The following is a 17,910-nucleotide window of genomic DNA, read 5'->3' as shown; positions in this document are numbered from 1 at the left end:
TCGAGTTCAAGATTTTTGTAATTTTTTAGGATTAGATTTTCCCATCCAAGTTTAAATCTTCCTAAACATAAAATGTAAAGCACAACACAAATAAAATGTTCTCTTTTTGCCTTTAATTTTTCCTCAAACGTTCAGCTGTGTTTTACTAACAGAAACACAGACACTATTCAATATACTTTGCTAAATACAGCAAATGATTTAGAAGAAAACTGTCATTTTTGTTGGAGGTAATAAACTAAAAACATTTTTTAGACCAACAAAATAGAAAGTAATTAGCCTTAAAAATTAAATAACTGTGAACAGTAAGGGAAATGTACAACAACATGTTTAATTTAGGGCTGTGCAGGTAAAACAGACAAAATTCACTGTTATATTAACATTTTTAATTGGGGGGGAAAAAAGAACATTTTAGTCCCCTGAATATTTTCAACTCAGGGATTTTAGCCATCATACACAACGTTTTTACACCAGTGGAACAGGAAACAAAGTCTGAATCTATAAATATTTATCCAAACCTTTAGGTTCTTGGAATCAAATTTCACAAAGTAGAAACAGTCTGAATATTATTATGTTTTCCTTCCAACTCATCCATTTATTCAACATATATCATTCATAATTACCTGACGAAATGTAAACATCTCTCATGCAAAGTGGCACAAATCCAACTCGGTTTTTAAATCAGTAGGTTTCATAATGTCTCACTGCAGATATAGTGGAGCCGAAATGCTTTGATGTTTCCAAGCGTCTGCGTACAAGTGAGTAAGCATGCTGCCTGAAACCGAGGCGTACAAATGAGGCGCAGTCATGAGTGGGTCTGCAACACGCTGAAATATCTGCTGAATAAATGCCAGAAACACAAACATGAAAAACACACATCTGGTCCTCAAGGAGCAGAGGAGCATCTCCAAACAAAAACAGAGGCATTTTTTCGTTACGTGCTGAAAGAATGATCATTTTTACTTCAGCCCACAATTTAGAGAATGTTGTCTTTTTAACGTCTTTTAAAGAAAAAAATAAGGAGAGAGGAAAAGTTGATCATAACTCCTCCAAGTCCAAGGCAATAGCTGAAAACTTATCCATTTAACAAAGAATCACAGTTTAGCAAAATGTGCCAGAGAATACAAACAGAGGCAAAGCCTGGGTTTATATTTGTCAGTGTGATGCGTTCAGACGGTGTGAGCCAGGCTGACAGGCTGAGCCCCCTGTGTGGACAACCATCTGCCCTGCTGATGTGCTCATGAGCAAAACACTGCAGGGGTTAAAGCCGGCTGCTGCTGCTGCTGAATGTGACCCAAGGTCTCCGTTTAAACGGGAAACACTAAAAACAGAAATAACATTTCAATTCCCTCTGAACGCTATTCTCAGTTCTTAACTACGTAAAACGTTTCAAGATTTCAGGATTTCATCCCTCCAGCTCTCCCGGTCGCGCCGCTGCCGCTTCCGGGCGAGTTCTGGGAAGAAGGCGTTGTTGTACGGCCGCTCCCTCTCGTTCAGTTCTGCATCCGTTCCCTTTCTTTTACCGCTCCGCTGGTCAAGCAGCGCCTGGGCTCGCCTCCTTTCTTCTGCCTCCCTCTGCAGGCGCTCAGCTCGGAGTCGCTCTATGGAGCTGAAGAAGACAGAAAATACATTTCATTTCATTTAGTCTTCAACTCATTAACAAGTCTGCTCTTTTTGTCTAAACATGAAGTCCACTCGGACCTCTCTCCAGTGATTTTCTTTTCCCCTTTGTCTCTTTTTTCTTTCTTCTTCTTCTGCTCCCTCCTCTCGTAAACGCCCATCGCTTTCTTCATGTCCTTCAAAGGATCCAAACTGTCCTTCAGTCTGCGATCCTTCTTCTCTTTCTCCTCTTCAGATATCCCCTTCTTCTGTTCTTTCTCTTTCCTCTCGTCTTCTTTTTCTTGGCTGCTTTTCATGTACCACGGGGTGACCTCTGACCCTGGCTGTGGCCCCAAAGACACGAGTAAGCCAATAGCTCTTTCCTGCTTCTCCTATAAAAATAAAAATGGGGGGGAAAAAAAGGAAAATCAAAAAGACAAAATATTTATTTTTTCCCTTTTACTCAAAAAACAATCATCAAAATCATTTTTTCATTACAACTGTAAATAAGAACGGTTTGAAACCAACACTTTCTAGTTTAATCAACTTCAATATTTTCTAAATATTTACTATTTAAAACAGAGAGTAGTATTTTATGCTACACAAGTTTCTTTGTGATTGAGCTTTAAAAAAAAAAAAGTATTTTAATTACTGTAATGACCATAAATTTTACCATCGCTACACATTTTCCATGTAAACAAACAAACTTTTATTTAAATTTAAATTATTTAATATTGAAGATATCATCAAATTTATGGCAGATATTTCTAAAGCTTTTAGAACAAAAGAAGGAAGGAAGGACACAACCTTTAGAGAACGAGATTGGTATTAACGTCTGGAAAAAACAATATTTTGTCTTTATTTTGTTCTCCAGATCTGAAAAGAAGTTAAATCAATTTCCCAACTTTTCCACACTATGTAGAAAATCCTGTCCAGCTGACAAACATCTTCATAACAACATTATTTCCACATGAACGCTAATGGACTTTAACACAATTTACCTGCAGCAGCACCAAACCAGCAGTGTTTCTATGATGCTAATTTGATCAGGACATCGGAACATCTTGACAAGAAGTTGCTTTTTAGAAAACAATAAATGTATTTCAATAGGTATAAATTCAGTCAACCTAAAGAATTGAGTTAGAAATAGCCATTATTGTCCTGCAGAGCTGAAATTCAGGTGACATCAGCCTGAGATACATAGGTTCACACAAAAAATCCAAACGTGTTAAAAAAAAAAAAAAAAATATATATATATATATATATATATATATATATATATATATACATACAGTACAGACCAAAACTTTTTACACACCTCCTAATTCAATGGGTTTTCTTTATTTTCATGACTATTGACATTGTAGATTCACTCTGAAGGCATCAAAACTATGAATAACATGTGGAAATATGCACTAAACAAAAAAGTGTAAAACAACTGAAAATACCCCTTATATTCTAGTTTCTTCAAAGTAGCAACCTTTTGCTGTGATTATTGCTTTGCACACACTCTGCATTTTCTTGATGAGCTTCAAGAGGTCGTCACCTGAAATGGTTTTCACTTCATAGGTCAACCCGCCCTGTCAGGTTAATAAGTGGGATTTCTTGCCTTATAAATAGTCATGAAAATAAAGAAAACCCATTGAATTAGAAAGGTGTGTCCAAACTTTTGGTCTGTACTGTATATATATATAAACTTGAACTTATTCCTACTAATAATCTAGGAGGAAACATGATGGACAAAGCGAAAAGGTAAATCTTTATTAAAGAAATATTATAAACTACGACAAGTTTACTGAAAATTGTATTTGCAAATTTGTCTAAAATCTCAGTTTGAACACGTGTAATCCCGTAGGGATTAAGAACTAAGGAGTGCATAGTAAAGAAGAGTAGAAGAAACAGCTGTCACCTTTTCTTCCTTCTTTTCTCTTAGATATTCCTCGTTTCCCTTCTTCTCTGACGCCTCTTCCAGAGGAAACAGATTGAGATGTTCCAGACTGGATTCGCTCCGTTCGACGTCATCAGCTCCTTCTGCTCCTGCTGACTGGAGAGCAGCTCGAGATTTCCTTCTCAGGTACTCGGTACGCGCCTGTGGAGACAAAGAGTTACAAGGAAGTCAGCTAACAGTAATCTAAAAATAGAAAAACACACACAGATTTTCAAATAACTCATTTAACCAAACATTTTTTTCTTTCAACTTTGCCACTTGCAAATGTCCGTACATTTATACAAACAAATTGTGAAACAAAATTGTATTTTTGCCAAATTACATATTTTGGATATTATGAAATGTTAAAAAAATAAAGTCTCTTAAAATCATCTCTGTGAGAACTTTAAGAAACAAGAACATGACAAAAGAAAAAAAGATGAATCACCCTAAAAATGATTCTTTGATTATTCACAAAGATTTGCAGTTGATCGCTGGTGGCTCAACAATCAAGCAGGTATGTACAACTGGGTCTATATTGTTAGTTGTATATTTTCACAAAATGTTTTCTTTAATTTATTTGTCCTCTTCTACTTGTCTGTCCTTGCGTTCCTCTGTGCCTGCTATAAGGGGATTGGTCCTCCAGCTCCGCCCTACTTTCTTCTTCTTTTGTTCAGGGTCCTCCAGGACCATTATAAATATTAAGTTATTAATTTCCTCTTCCCTTTTGTTACTCGTTCCACTGGGAAGAGATCGGGTTGGAGAACTGGAGCACATGCTATGTGCTAATGCTAATTAGCACATAGCATTGTGATTGTGATTGTGCTGCTCTAAAATCAATAGTCAAAAAAACCCCAGCAAATCCAGCTACTAATGGCTAAAAAAACCATATAAAATGAAGGTTGTTGTGTGGCCTAGTGAAAGTCCAGACCTGACTCAGATTAAGATGTTGTGGTATATAACCTTAAACCTCAAATGTGACTGACATAAACAGATTGAAAACCTTTCCACCTTGTATTAAACTTACTGCAAACTTTTAATGTTACAACCAGCTATAATGGTCATTTTTCATACACATGTTTAAATTTAAATATATATATATATATATACAGTACAGACCAAAAGTTTGGACACACCTTCTAATTCAATGGGTTTTCTTTATTTTCATGACTATTTATAAGGCAAGAAATCCCACTTATTAACCTGACAGGGCAGGTTGACCTATGAAGTGAAAACCATTTCAGGTGACTACCTCTTGACGCTCATCAAGAAAATGCAGAGTGTGTGCAAAGCAGTAATCACAGCAAAAGGTTGCTACTTTGAAGAAACTAGAATATAAGGGGTATTTTCAGTTGTTTTACACTTTTTTTGTTTAGTGCATATTTCCACATGTGTTATTCATAGTTTTGATGCCTTCAGTGTGAATCTGCAATGTCAATAGTCATGAAAATAAAGGAAACTCATTGGATTAAAAGGTGTGTCCAAACTTTTGGTCTGTACTATATATATATATATATATATATATATTTTTTTTAATGAAATCTACATTTGCACTCTGTATTCATCCAGGACATCTTCATCTGATAAAAAAACAAAACAATTTGTTGACCTGAAACATTAAAGAGCGACAAACAGATCGAACATAGGGGCAAATATTTACCCACGTCACAGTATATAACCACCTACATGCTGGGTGTTCTGCTTTTTTTAACGGGAAACGGTCCACTCTCCTCCGTTACCTCTTGCTCCGCTCGCTCCACGCGGCGCTTGGCCTCGCGCTCCTCCTCTGCCGCCTGGGCTTCGTCCCTCCGCACTCGCGCGACATTGTCCTTGTTACGGACGTGCCAGCTCTTCTTCGGGAGGATGTTCATGGTTGCCTTGGAGACCGAGGATTGTTAGCAGCGGGCTAACTGAGATGGCTAGCGGGAAAACTGAGGCGAGAAAAAGCACAAAGCTCGTCAGCAGAACTTTAGAGGGCGCAGCAGATGAACAGATAAAGGTATAAATTATCCGAAATGAAATGTCAGATATAATATGATAGAAGAATACAATCGTTAAGTCACCTGTACAATTTGTATTTAAGCTAACATTAGCCAAATTTTGCTATATGCCAAATTCGCTTTTCCTCAAAGTGTATCAAAAAAGAGAGACACATAGATATAATATGTAGATCCTCAACATTTTGAAGATAAAACAGGGCAGAAATTCTGTTACCGTGTTGCTTGGTAAGGAGTTGCACTTGCTTGAGGTTTATAATGGTCCACAGGAACTAGTCCACTCAGACAGGAAGTAAACAATGGCAACATGTTGATTCGATTACAAAACTGTGACACCAGAGGGCGCTAAACCCCTCAAAATGTATTATTACGTAAAGACACGATGGGGGTAGATACATGGATAAAATATAACCTTAAATAATAATGATTATAACATATAAAACTTATAATCTATGATAGATCCAAAAATAAGATGATTTTTAGACAAAAGAAAAGACTATATTTCTGAAATGTATAGAAACATATATACATTTAAAGTTTTTAGACATAAAATACTATAAATGTAGGTGCAAAAAGAGACAGGCAATTTTTGCTTCGTGAATTAAGCTGGGGGTTTTTTTTATTTAAAACTTTAGTCATGTTTATTTACTTGGCTATTTTTGTATATTGATATTTTTTGTCATGTTTGCATTTGTGTGCTTGTCTTTGCATTTTGTCTGCTTTTCAGTTTACTTAAACACAATAAAATAAATATGCCCTTTTATTTTTAATATGTTTTATTAGCAAGTGGCATTGAAAAGGAAACAAATGGGGTGATAAAAATAAAACGCATAAATATTTATTAGTTTAATAAATAAATGTAATTAGTAGGGAGATAGATAATTTAATATGGCACCATATGAAAGGATTATCAAATCACATTTGAAACAATATGATGTTTTATTGGGTACTACTAAGTAACTGAACAGAAATATTTTTATCTCTAGGAAAAAAATACATTATACATTATATTACATTATATTAATCTTTGTGCAGAATTGCCTAGTACAATCCAAAATGCATTAATGACATACACTATTTATGAAAGTATTTCAGTTGCATTCTCAATTTGTGAATGTTTCAAACATTTCGCAACACAAAAACATAATTTACAAGTAGAGTTAGTCTTGTTCTCCTTCGATGTGCTGTGGTGACAGAAGCTTCATCTTCTCAATCTGCTTCACCAAGAACTGCTTATCCTGTCCTGCCTGTAAACCAGAGATACTACACTGGTTAAACTGGACACCCGAAACTATTTCAGACTGTTAAGGATGGTATACACAAATTTTAAGAGATTATTTCAGTTATAAATAAAAAAAAAACACATACCAATTTAAGTTGAGCTCTCAGCATTGCAACAGATTTTCCATAGATAGAGGCTAAAGCGATGAAGTAGCACATAAACACACTGCAGGAGAGGGAAAAAATATGGACCTTTAAGTATTAAGTAATACAAGTGCATCTTAATAAATAAGAATATCATAAAAAATGATTTACGTCAGGAATTCATTTAAAAATGTGGAACTCATATGTTACATAGATTCATTACAGTCTAATAGAGGACTGTCATGTCAGCAGTTGTGCAGGCCACAACAGTACTTCTGTCTTAAATATATATTTTTATTGGTCTTACATAATATTCTAATTTTCTGAGTAACAAAATTTAGCATTTTGTCATCAAAGACAACAGAAATAAATTGCAACACATCACTCTGCAATCCATCTAAAAATATTAAATATAAAACAACTCCTAGAGGGATATTCTTATTGAGATGAACGTTTAAGCATAATGCCAGCATTTTAATCAGATAAAAAATCAGACTTACCACGATATAGCAAACAGAGGTATGGAGAAAGCTTGTGAGCCAATGAAGAAGAGAAAATCTCTTGCTCCTTCAGGAAGAGTGGAGAAGGACTCTGGAACAATCTTCCACATCCTAAAGAAGGAACGGAAAGGCCCGCAAGCAAATGACGGATGGATCCTGTTTGGAGAGGCAGAATCAATAATCCTTAATGATGCAACATTAAAATACTCAAACTGGTCAATGCCAAAATTGTACAGATTGCAACATGTATAAACTTGGTAATGGCCGCTTTATTACCTGTGAAAGCAGATCTGTTATAATTTTAAAGATAAAAATGCAGAAATCAGCACTCACACAGCTACGCTGTAAATCATGACAACCAAGGCGAGGATCCAGCCGAACAGGAGAACGGCCAGGAAAAAGATGGCGGAGGTCGTGGACCGAAATGTCCTCAGCGCTGGACGACAGTTGTAGAAAAGTGTGATCTGTGGAGAGAAGCAACAAGGATTAAAGACAAATTAGAAACCGTTGTTTGAGATCCTGACTGAGTTAAAGCTGCAGATTCACCTTCTTGCAATAGAAGAGGATAACAAACTTGACCGTGTTGATGAGAGGCAGCAGGGGGCAAAAGAGAGCTCCAGTCCACACCACAGTCTGACCGTAAACAAGGCCCAGGACGTTGGAGGGAACCACAAACTCCTGCCGGCCCACCCACTGGGTCAACTTACAGGACCAGTGATCCACCACCATCCTAACACAAACAGAAACACCCCACAGCAGCACCATGTCGTCAAAACGCTGGACTGACTCAGATATCTTCATGTATCAGTCACATCTATTTTACTGGAGTCTTGAAATAATGATGGATGATCGTCTACAGACTTACAGCTGGAATTCCTTGGATATTTGTTTTAGAAAATATACAGGAAAGATTCTGCTGCTTTGATTTTGATGATGCTTTCATATAACAAAGTTAAGGTATAATGAGCTTGTGTTTCTACCTAAACATTTTGGGTCAAGACTTTGCATTCTTGCCATTCTGTACTCGTTTAGTCTTGTGTGTTTTTTTTCTTCTTTTTTTAACTTTTGTATGGAAAGGTTAAAAAATAGATAAATATAAATAAAAATATGCATACCTGCGTGGAAATTCAACCAGCACGAGAAGAGCAATGCTAACGAGGAGGTCAAACAGCGTCAGCTTGTACATCTCCTGTCCCACACTTGTTTCCCAGCACTGTTATGAGACAAACAAGAAGAGATGGAAAGTTTATCAGGAGGTTGGGAGGACCCACACATAGCCTTTCTGTCTATCTGTCTGTTTTAGGTCAGCTAGCATTACCAAAATTATTTCTATGAGAAATGAGAAATATTATTTATTACTTCCTTCAAAGCCAGCAGTTTATATATGAACATAGGCCCTGTATTGACATGCACTGAAATGTCATTCAGTCTAGAAGAAGCCATTATTCCAGAAGCAACATAAAAAGAGAGTTTACAGTTTGCAAATACATTTAGGAATAAAAACCTTAGTGCTTGGTAACATGTTTTGTGGTCTGATAAAAGTACAATTTAAGTGCTTGGAGCAAAAAGAGAGGAACTGCAAGTCTGAGAAAACCATAGTTCTCTACTTCACACATGGCAGCATCATGATGTGGGGACGTGAACCGGTGCACCTCATAAAACAGGACACCCAAAATGTTTGACTTAAGTCAGTGGTTCCCAAAGTGTGAGGCGAGACCCCTAGAGGGGGCGCAGTGCCATTGCAGGGGAGCTTGGGAAGCGGTATGGATGAATGAAAAAAAAAGGTTACACAAAAGTGTTTCACTGTAAAGATGGTTTGTAGTTTGTTTTGTTGCAACCTGAAGTGTGAAATAAACTTCAGTGGAGTTTGAAAACAAAATATGTGTATAGGTTTATGTCTGGTTGAATGATGTGTGTGTCCACTTAATTTTTTCTTTTTTGGGGGGGATTTTATTGGAATCCATAGGGGAGCCCAGAAAATCTTTGGGAACCACTGACTTAAGTTATACAAGTTAACAAGCAATTCCACTAAATACTAAGGAAATGTGTGACTATTATGTTAAAAAAATAACTCTCCACAATGTATCCACAAAGAAAAATAAACTAAAAATCTATAGTTTAGGCAAAGTATGTCTCTGAAACCTAGAGGCTGTGTAGCACAAGTTTAAAATATTACAAAACACTCCAGTAGTACCCAGTTATTGAATTAAATATTACCACAAATGATCAAAAATATGTTTTTCTGTATTCATTTATTTATTTAGTAGTTGCAGCTTATTCTACTTTTTGTTTCTGGGAAGCTTAAAACAACTGCATCAGTTTCTATGGATACCAAATATTTTCCTTTGCTCATTGAGTCTTTATCTGCATAAAGCTTCAGTTTGAACTCTAAACTTGAGTTGACAGAAAAACAAATTGAACATATCTGAGAACAAAGCAGCACCAAAGACGGAGAAAGACAACAGCAGGTCTCTTTTGAGTATTGCATGAAAAAGTCTGTTCTGTTTTGGTTGAAGTTGTTTGAGCGGTGTGTTTATTGAGTATTTACCTGGTAATCTTCGTGGTTGTAGTGACACAGATTACACTTGTCTCTACTGTCGTGGCACATGATCTGTTTCCAGAGGGTGAAGAGAAGGATGCCCAGACTGACGAGACGCAAGACAACTGCCCTGAACAAACAAAACAGGTTTTAACACAGATTCATAATTAAATCAAAGTCTGGTATTTCCTGTTTAGGGGAATGAATGAAAAATGGAAGAATATTTTTTTAAGAAGTCTGTCTTCCACAGCAAAACCAACTTTATTTTCTCTGCTGTTTTTTCAAATTTTAAAAGCACAGATAAAGTCCTAAAACTGTGGCTTACAGCACTCGGTGTCACAGAGAAATTAAACAAACAGTTCAAACCTTAATAGTGCCACTACCACAGTAGCACTGGGAGGATATTTTTCTAGCAAAGCAATTTGGTCGCACAGCAGAGGCACCAAGAAGTTTCCTAGGGTGATGACGATGGACGGCAGATACGTATAAAACAATCCCAGGATCCCTGGTACATGGCTGTTTTCCTGTTGGACAGGAAATGGAGACAAATGACAAACCAACACTTATAAGAGCCATGATGCTAGTTCTACACAAACTACCTGGCTGAATGTAGTCGCACGAGCAATGGCAAGGAAGGTCGCTACGATGAGCCCGACTGCGACAAAAAACATCAAAACACGCAGAGAGTGTAAAGTAACTTTGTTGCACAAAGTGAGGGACGCTGCATGCTTCTTTAGACGCTCCTCCTCCAGATCCACCTGTAGGGAGACAGAAAAGACAGTTAGAGAAAAGGTGTCCAAACAGAGGTTTGTGGGCCGTTTGAGGCCTTCAGAGTAATTCTATGCAGCCTGCAACCACAATTCAAGGATGATACAGAAACAAAACGCCAGCATAATTAATTGATGCATTCCTTTAAGGCAATATATAAGGTGAAGCAAAAATAATTAACATTTTCTAAAAATGGAAAATGTTTGGTACACAAAATAGTGACTTTTGTAGTCAGTCTTTTTTTACCCCCAAAACACTAGTAGATGTTTCTGGTTTTACATGCTATGAAAAAAAATTTATAGTACTTAAACCATATGATGCTAGCTTTACATTCTACAAAAGTAGGATGTTTCATAATATGTAAAACCACAAAGATTTAGAGACTTGGGTGCAGCCACTGAATAAACTTGGTTATATTCACCAAGCATTTTTGAACTAAAAGTGACCCGTATCCCATTGTTGTTGCTCAGAATATAGTGTCATTTTCTTTTCTCAATGGCAACAATAATAATAAACAACTAACCCACAAAATTTGGGAAATTATAAGCTTGACTTGCGATGCAAACATCCAAGACTCTTTAGTTTGTACATTTCATTTTGAATACTGCATGATAAGTTTAACGCTGAGAAAATAATAAAATGATCAAATTAAAATTAGATCTGAGTTTTAAGTAGAAAAAAGAAAGTCCTCAATCACTTTACAGTTTTGGCTCAATGTGTCAAAATGTTTGGACACGAACAAGAGACAACAGAAACGCGTCACAATCTTCCCAAAGCCTCAGTTGTTCTCGTTTTAATATTAACCTGCAGCAAACTCTCCTGACCTGCAGCCGGTAGTAAATGTTCCTCTGTTTTAGTTTGGTGGCTTTGCTTCCCAGGCAGCCGTAGTCCCACCCGGTGAAGACGATCATGCTGTAGCTCCTCACATCGTTGCCTCCGGTTGTCACGGCAACTCGAGCCGCTTTGCCCATCCTGCATTTTGGCAAATGTTCACCTTACCAGGCAGGCTAATACAGCGATAAATATCCTCTATTCAGGAGTAAATCTAGTGAAGGTTTATAAAATTACTCACCGTACAATGATGCAAATGAGACAAAAGGCAAAGTAGAAGACGGCAGTGAGCAGATAGGCCAGGGGGATGTTGTAGGAAAAGTGGCTGCCCACCAAGGAAGTAACTATAACACTGTTGTTGTAGTATCCATAAAACAAGTATGAATACTCCATGAAACCCTGCAAAGTGTTAAGAGGAGAGGCCAGTTATGCAGGAAGATTAAAGGTGCAGCATGTAACTTTTATTTTTTTTAAAAAGTATTTTTTCATATTTGTCAAAACTGTCATTTAGTGACAGCATGAGACAGTTAATTTGTGAAAAAAATGATCTCCTCTGCCTTTTTCCAGTAACAGGAAACAGTAACCATCTGAAATAAAAACTAATCAATCTGAAACCTGTGTGTGTCAGACATGTTTGTAGGGTTTTGTTATGGTGTCTTACTGTTCCTGACAGTAAATCGAGGAAGAACTCATAAAAGACCACCAGGCCTTGAGGATTTGGGTCATACTTCAAGCATTCTGCATATAAAAAACACAAAAACAACAACAGCTTAAATATCTCTGAATACATCAATTAAATATCTCTGAATACATCAATTAAATATCTCTGAATACATCAATTAAATATCTCTGAATACATCAATTAAATATCTCTGAATACATCAATTAAATATCTCTGAATACATCAATTAAATATCTCTGAATACAGCAATGTGTTACTGCATGTTTCATTACTCTCCTTGGATCATTAAGGTCATGTTGATTCAGAAACAGATACAAAAATTATAGGAAAAGACAATAAAAGGAAAATATAAAACAGTATAACATAATATTATGGACATCCAGCTCATCCACCAGACTTGATATTTAAGTCATATATTTAGATAAAGTTTACAGATATCTACCTCTACGGTTCACCCTTGGCTGTGTGTGATTGTTGCTTGGAAACGGATTAAACTGAGAGACCTGCTTCCTGTTTTACAAAAATAACCTGCCTAACAGGAGAACACAAGAAATAAAGCTGATATAAAAATAAACGGTAACATGCCACTGAAACCTGTCAGACCTGATGAAACATCAGCTTTGCTGCTCTCCGGTTTGATGCCCACCGATCTGAACACGATGCCGGGGATGAGGACGAATCCAGCAATCAGCAGGAACGACACAAAATTGAGAATCACCAAGAATCGAAGGAAGATGAAGTAAGATTGGACTCCACCTCCAAAGTTTCCTGTTAAAGAGAGTAAAGTTTGCCATCTTGGCCTGAGCCTCTGTGGCTGTTTGGAAGCATAAACTAGATTCCTACCTCCAATCTTTTGCAAGGTTTTTCCCCACAGTGAGAAGAAGTAGAGAAACTCTCTGACGTTACTTTTGAATTGACGCACAAATTTGATCCTTTTTTGTTTCCAGGATCCTCCATTGAACTGAGCAGGAACCTGCATTTGTTGCACTTGCCTGAAATTGATAGGAGAACACATCTAATGATTTTAAAAGAAGAATTATTGGGGTTTTAAGCAATTGAACGGAAAATAAGAAAACACATATATTCAATTTACACAAATCATATCCATTAATTTCAAAATATAGCAAATAAATTTCACAGAATCAAGAATACAGAAACTAATTACTGCTCTCAGATTATCAACAGTTTTTAGAAGAATAACATAGGCCTGAAATAATATATGCAATTATTTTTAAATGCAGCTGAGCTTTTAATATCCTTACTTTAAGAGCTCTACCATTATGAAATGATGCAGCTATTTGTAGGGTTTTGTTTTGTATATTTTAGATATTTATTCATCACTTTAAGGTGCTCCATTTTAATAATGATGAAAAACTAACACTCCACAACTTTCTGAAAATACTGTCTCCACTGTGGTATATGATGGTGGCAGCATTAAGATGTGGGAATGCATGGAAACGGATCAAAGTTGATGGACAAAGGTAACGAAAGGGCAATTCTAGAAGAAATCTCACTTCACAGCAGAACAACAATTCAGTTTAAATTAAAGTTACTTTATTGAGCCAAAAGGGAATTTAAATGTTTTTGTAACTCATAGTACATCAAATTCTTCAGACTCATTGTAGATAGTGATGGCAACATGAAGACAAAGCAGGCCTAGTCAAAGTCCAGACCTAAACCTGATTGGGAATCAGTGACAAGACTTAAAAATTGATACTGAGTTTTTTTTCTATCCAGCCTGACTGAACATAACCTACATTACAAAGTATAGACAACACTCAGACTTGTGTTTGCTTGATTTTTCTTCCAATTATCTTCTTCTATGTGTTGGAGTATTGCATAATCCTATTAAGAATCACAGAGGTTTGCTGGTTAAAGTGCCAAAATGCAGGAAGGTTCAACTGTTATGAAAACATAATCAGTAAACATATTCAGGGATGACAGACTGGCGACCTGTCCAGGGTGACCCCGCCTCTCGCCCGGAACGTTAGCTGGAGATAGACACCAGCCCCTCTAGACCCAACTAGGGACAAGGTAGTTAGAAAATGGATGGATGGATATTCAGGGATTATTTTTGGATGCTATTAGGTCTCTGTTGGATCCCCGTCCACTAAATCATTTTCTTACCGTGCAGCTTTTTTCAGAGCCATGGGGAAAACTGTGTTCCTGAGCTCCAGGGTCGGCTCAGAACCGCTCTGTTCCTCCTCCTGTGCCAGGCTTGTGCTGCTGTTGGGTTCATGGTAGATCTGAGTGGACATTCGAGAAGAAACCCGGCGAAACCTGAGCGACTCCTGGTCAGTAGGATGACCGCTTCCTGAGAATGCTTGAATACAAAACAAAAGGGAGATTCATAAACCGATTCAATACAATTAAATGATCCAGATTGCTTTTCAGTTGAGTTTTTGTCCATTTAAATAATTTAAGTTTCTAAAACACCAGCTTACCGGAGCCTTGTCTTTGCTGCTCGATGGTCATTCTGGTAAACTTTAACAAAACGTCAGTGGAAAACAAATATGTGAAGCAGCGGTTGTCAACAGGGAAGTGTTATGTGCGATGAAGGACTTCCCTGTTTTCTCCCGGTGTGGACTTTACCCGTCATATAAATGATCCCACAGGAACTTCCTTGAATGCGTCACCTATTATCCCCAAAATTATTTAGACTGTACCTCATAATCAACCAGGAGATGCAACAGTAACATAACCAGAAGTAAAATGTTTTTGCAAAGCATAACTGTGGTCAGAAAGGAGAACGTTTTCCAGATAAAGGTTGTAGAAATGTATTAAAACGTGTTAGCTGAACAGAGTGGTTATTGTCGGAAAGAAAGCAACTCTGTCTGACAACTTGAAATCTTTCTATCAACACCCAGATGATCAAAAAGGTTTAAATTCATAAAGATAAAAGAAACAAACAAGATACAAAATGGCAGATTTTATATATAATTCTGTTTCCAAGCAAGAAGAATGGTTTAAAACACAAACACAAGGAGGAAAAATAAATACCCAGGGTTAGGTTTCTTACAGACCCAAAGTGTAACAACCATCAGTATAAAAACAAACTGTCACTGTGTGGGTTTTAAAAACTATTTGCATTTCAAATGACCCTCCTTCCAAACAGCAGAAAAGATTCAACAACCTGCGGTACAAAACAAACGTACGACAAAATGACACAGTTTAGGTCAAGCATGAATGAAACACAAAAAAAAATTCTAAACAATATATTAACAAACGTATTTAGGGCTTTTCTATAACTCTTGGTTATAATCTTTTTGGACTTATCTATATTAAAATGGTGAATCGGGGAAAAAGATGCAAACTTTGGTTTGTTATCTTTTTTAAATCACAGTAATGCTCCCTTTGGAAAACAAACCTTTTTTAAAACATTGTAATATATACTCGCCTTAAAAAAAGAAATAAAACCATTATCTTGATTTTGTGGGTGTTGCTAGGCCACACAGTGTTACTATATACAATATTGGCAGCATAATGGAACAACAAGAATACTAGCAACCTTTTAAAAGTTTAGTCCCGACCCTGAATGGTGCGTAGCGGCAGTGCAGATATTTTGGCAGTAAATGGATGTTAGCAGTGTTTCACATGGGACGCCACACAGTGGAAACAACACGGCTGCAGAGGAGACTGGATATGTTCATCATTTCATCTGAAGTCCTAACAGCGGGAGGAAAATGAAGGAATAAAGATCCAACTATACCAACATTTTGAGTTCACAGGATCCAAGAAGAAGTTGAAGAGCTGAAATGTTAATATTTAACACTTGCTTAATGCATTTTGATAGAAAAACATCTTGTAAATTCCTTTCTTCAGCATGAACAAATTTGAATTAAACATTAGCTGATTTAAGATTTACATTGAAGAATATGTCCAATTACAATATATAATATTTCTTGATACATTCCTAGCATTTGTCTGTTTGTAATATTTATCACATTTTTATTCGACAGTTCCTAAAAACCAAGTCTAGACTTTCGGTCTCGATGTATAACTTCCTACGTCACTGATACATTCAACAAAATAAAAGCAACATTCACTCTCCCAGTTCCTCTCCCAAGATTCACTGCATTATAGGTGAATCTACAGTCATGGCCAAATGTTTTGAGAATGATTCAAATGTTAATATTTACAAAGTCTACTGCTTCAGTTTTTATAACGGCAATTTGCATATACTCCAGAATGTTATAAAGAGTGATCAGCATAACAGCAATTAATTGCAAAGTCAATATTTGCCTAGAAAATGAACTTTATCCCCCAAAACACATTTCAATTTCATTGCAGCCCTGCCTTAAAAGGACCATCTAACATTGTTTCAGTGATTGCTCCATTAACACAGGTGTGGGTGGTGATGAGGACAGGGCTGGAGATCAATCTGTCATGATTAAGTAAGAATGACACCACTGGACACTTTAAAAAGAGGCTGGTGCTTGGCATCATTGTTTCTCTTCTGTGAACCATGGTTACCTCGAAAGAAACACGTGCAGTCATCATTGCACTGCACAAAAATGGCCTAACAGGAAAGAGAATCACAGCTAGAAAGATTGCACCTCAGTCAACAATCTATCGCATCATCAAGAACTTCAAGGAGAGAGGTTCCATTGTTGCCAAAAAGGCTCCTGGGCGCTCAAGAAAGACCAGCAAGCGCCAGGACAGTCTCTCAAAAGTGTTTCAGCTGTGGGATCGGGCTACCAGCAGTGCAGAGCTTGCTCAGGAATGGCAGCAGGCAGGTGTGAGTGCATCTGCACGCACTGTGAGGCGGAGACTCTTGGAGCAAGGCCTGGTCTCAAGGAGGGCAGCAAAGAACCCACTTCTCTCCAGGAAAAACATCAGGGACAGACTGATATTCTGCAAAAGGTACAGGGAGTGGACTGCTGAGGACTGGGGTAAAGTCATTTTCTCTGATGAATCCCCTTTCCGATTGTTTGGGACATCTGGAAAACAGCTTGTTCGGAGAAGAAGAGGTGAGCGCTACCACCAGTCTTGTCTCATGCCAACTGTAAAGCATCCTGAAACCATTCATGTGTGGGGTTGCTTCTCAGCCAAGGGAGTCGGCTCTCTCACAGTCTTACCTAAAAACACAGCCATGAATAAAGAATGGTACCAGAATGTCCTCTGAGAGCAACTTCTCCCAACCGTCCAAGAGCAGTTTGGTGATGAACAATGCCTTTTCCAGCATGATGGAGCACCTTGCCATAAAGCAAAGGTGATATCTAACTGGCTCAGGGAACAAAACATAGAGATTTTGGGTCCATGGCTTGGAAACTCCCCTGACCTTAATCCCATTGAAAACTTGTGGTCAATCATCAAGAGACGGGTGGACAAACGAAAACCTAGGAATTCTGACAAAATGCAAGCATTGATTGTGCAAGAATGGACTGCTATCAGTCAGGATTTGGTCCAGAAATTGATTGAGAGCATGCCAGGGAGAATTGCAGAGGTCCTGAAGAAGAGGGGTCAACACTGCAAATATTGACTTGCTGCATTAACTCATTCTGTCATTAAAAGCTTTTGTTACTCATAATATGATTGCAATTGTATTTCTGTATGTGATGACAACATCTGACATACACACATGAAAACCAGAGGGCAGCAGATCATGTGAAAATATAATATTTGTGTCATTCGCAATACTTTTGGCCATGACTGTACAGAAACAAAAACAGCTTTAGTAGTTATTTTTAACGGAGTTCCACAAG

The 17,910-nt window shown here is 37.3% G+C and overlaps 2 protein-coding genes across 3 annotated transcripts; both read right to left on the bottom strand.

Annotated features, from left to right (window-relative positions):
- Positions 1–307: 307 nt before the first annotated feature.
- leng1 (leukocyte receptor cluster (LRC) member 1) lies at positions 308–5,851 on the bottom strand. Of its 2 annotated transcripts, none has more exons than XM_028012830.1 (5): positions 5,738–5,851; positions 5,263–5,454; positions 3,506–3,685; positions 1,699–1,988; positions 308–1,606 (listed from the first exon to the last, which is right to left on the bottom strand). In XM_028012830.1, exons 2-5 carry the CDS (start codon positions 5,392–5,394, stop codon positions 1,387–1,389), a joined length of 822 nt encoding a protein of 273 aa, XP_027868631.1. In that variant the 5' UTR covers positions 5,395–5,454; positions 5,738–5,851; the 3' UTR covers positions 308–1,386. The 2 variants fall into 2 exon arrangements, with proteins under 2 accessions (XP_027868631.1, XP_027868632.1); XM_028012831.1 differs by having other exon boundaries at positions 5,743–5,849.
- Positions 5,852–6,351: 500 nt separating this feature from the next.
- Positions 6,352–16,420, bottom strand: tmc4 (transmembrane channel-like 4). Its single transcript, XM_028012829.1, has 16 exons — positions 14,650–16,420; positions 14,333–14,528; positions 13,049–13,197; positions 12,809–12,973; positions 12,185–12,261; positions 11,765–11,922; positions 11,517–11,664; positions 10,524–10,682; positions 10,291–10,448; positions 9,934–10,054; positions 8,501–8,598; positions 7,932–8,115; positions 7,719–7,849; positions 7,386–7,541; positions 6,889–6,967; positions 6,352–6,767 (listed from the first exon to the last, which is right to left on the bottom strand). The coding sequence occupies exons 1-16, from the start codon at positions 14,678–14,680 to the stop codon at positions 6,681–6,683; spliced, it is 2,097 nt and encodes a 698-aa protein (XP_027868630.1). The 5' UTR covers positions 14,681–16,420; the 3' UTR covers positions 6,352–6,680.
- Positions 16,421–17,910: the final 1,490 nt, after the last annotated feature.

This window comes from Xiphophorus couchianus, chromosome 3 (genome assembly GCF_001444195.1).
Source record: "Xiphophorus couchianus chromosome 3, X_couchianus-1.0, whole genome shotgun sequence".
NCBI classification, from domain to species: Eukaryota; Metazoa; Chordata; class Actinopteri; order Cyprinodontiformes; family Poeciliidae; genus Xiphophorus; species Xiphophorus couchianus.
Note: the sequence above shows the minus strand (reverse complement) of the source record. Positions and strands in the feature narration are given on the sequence as shown.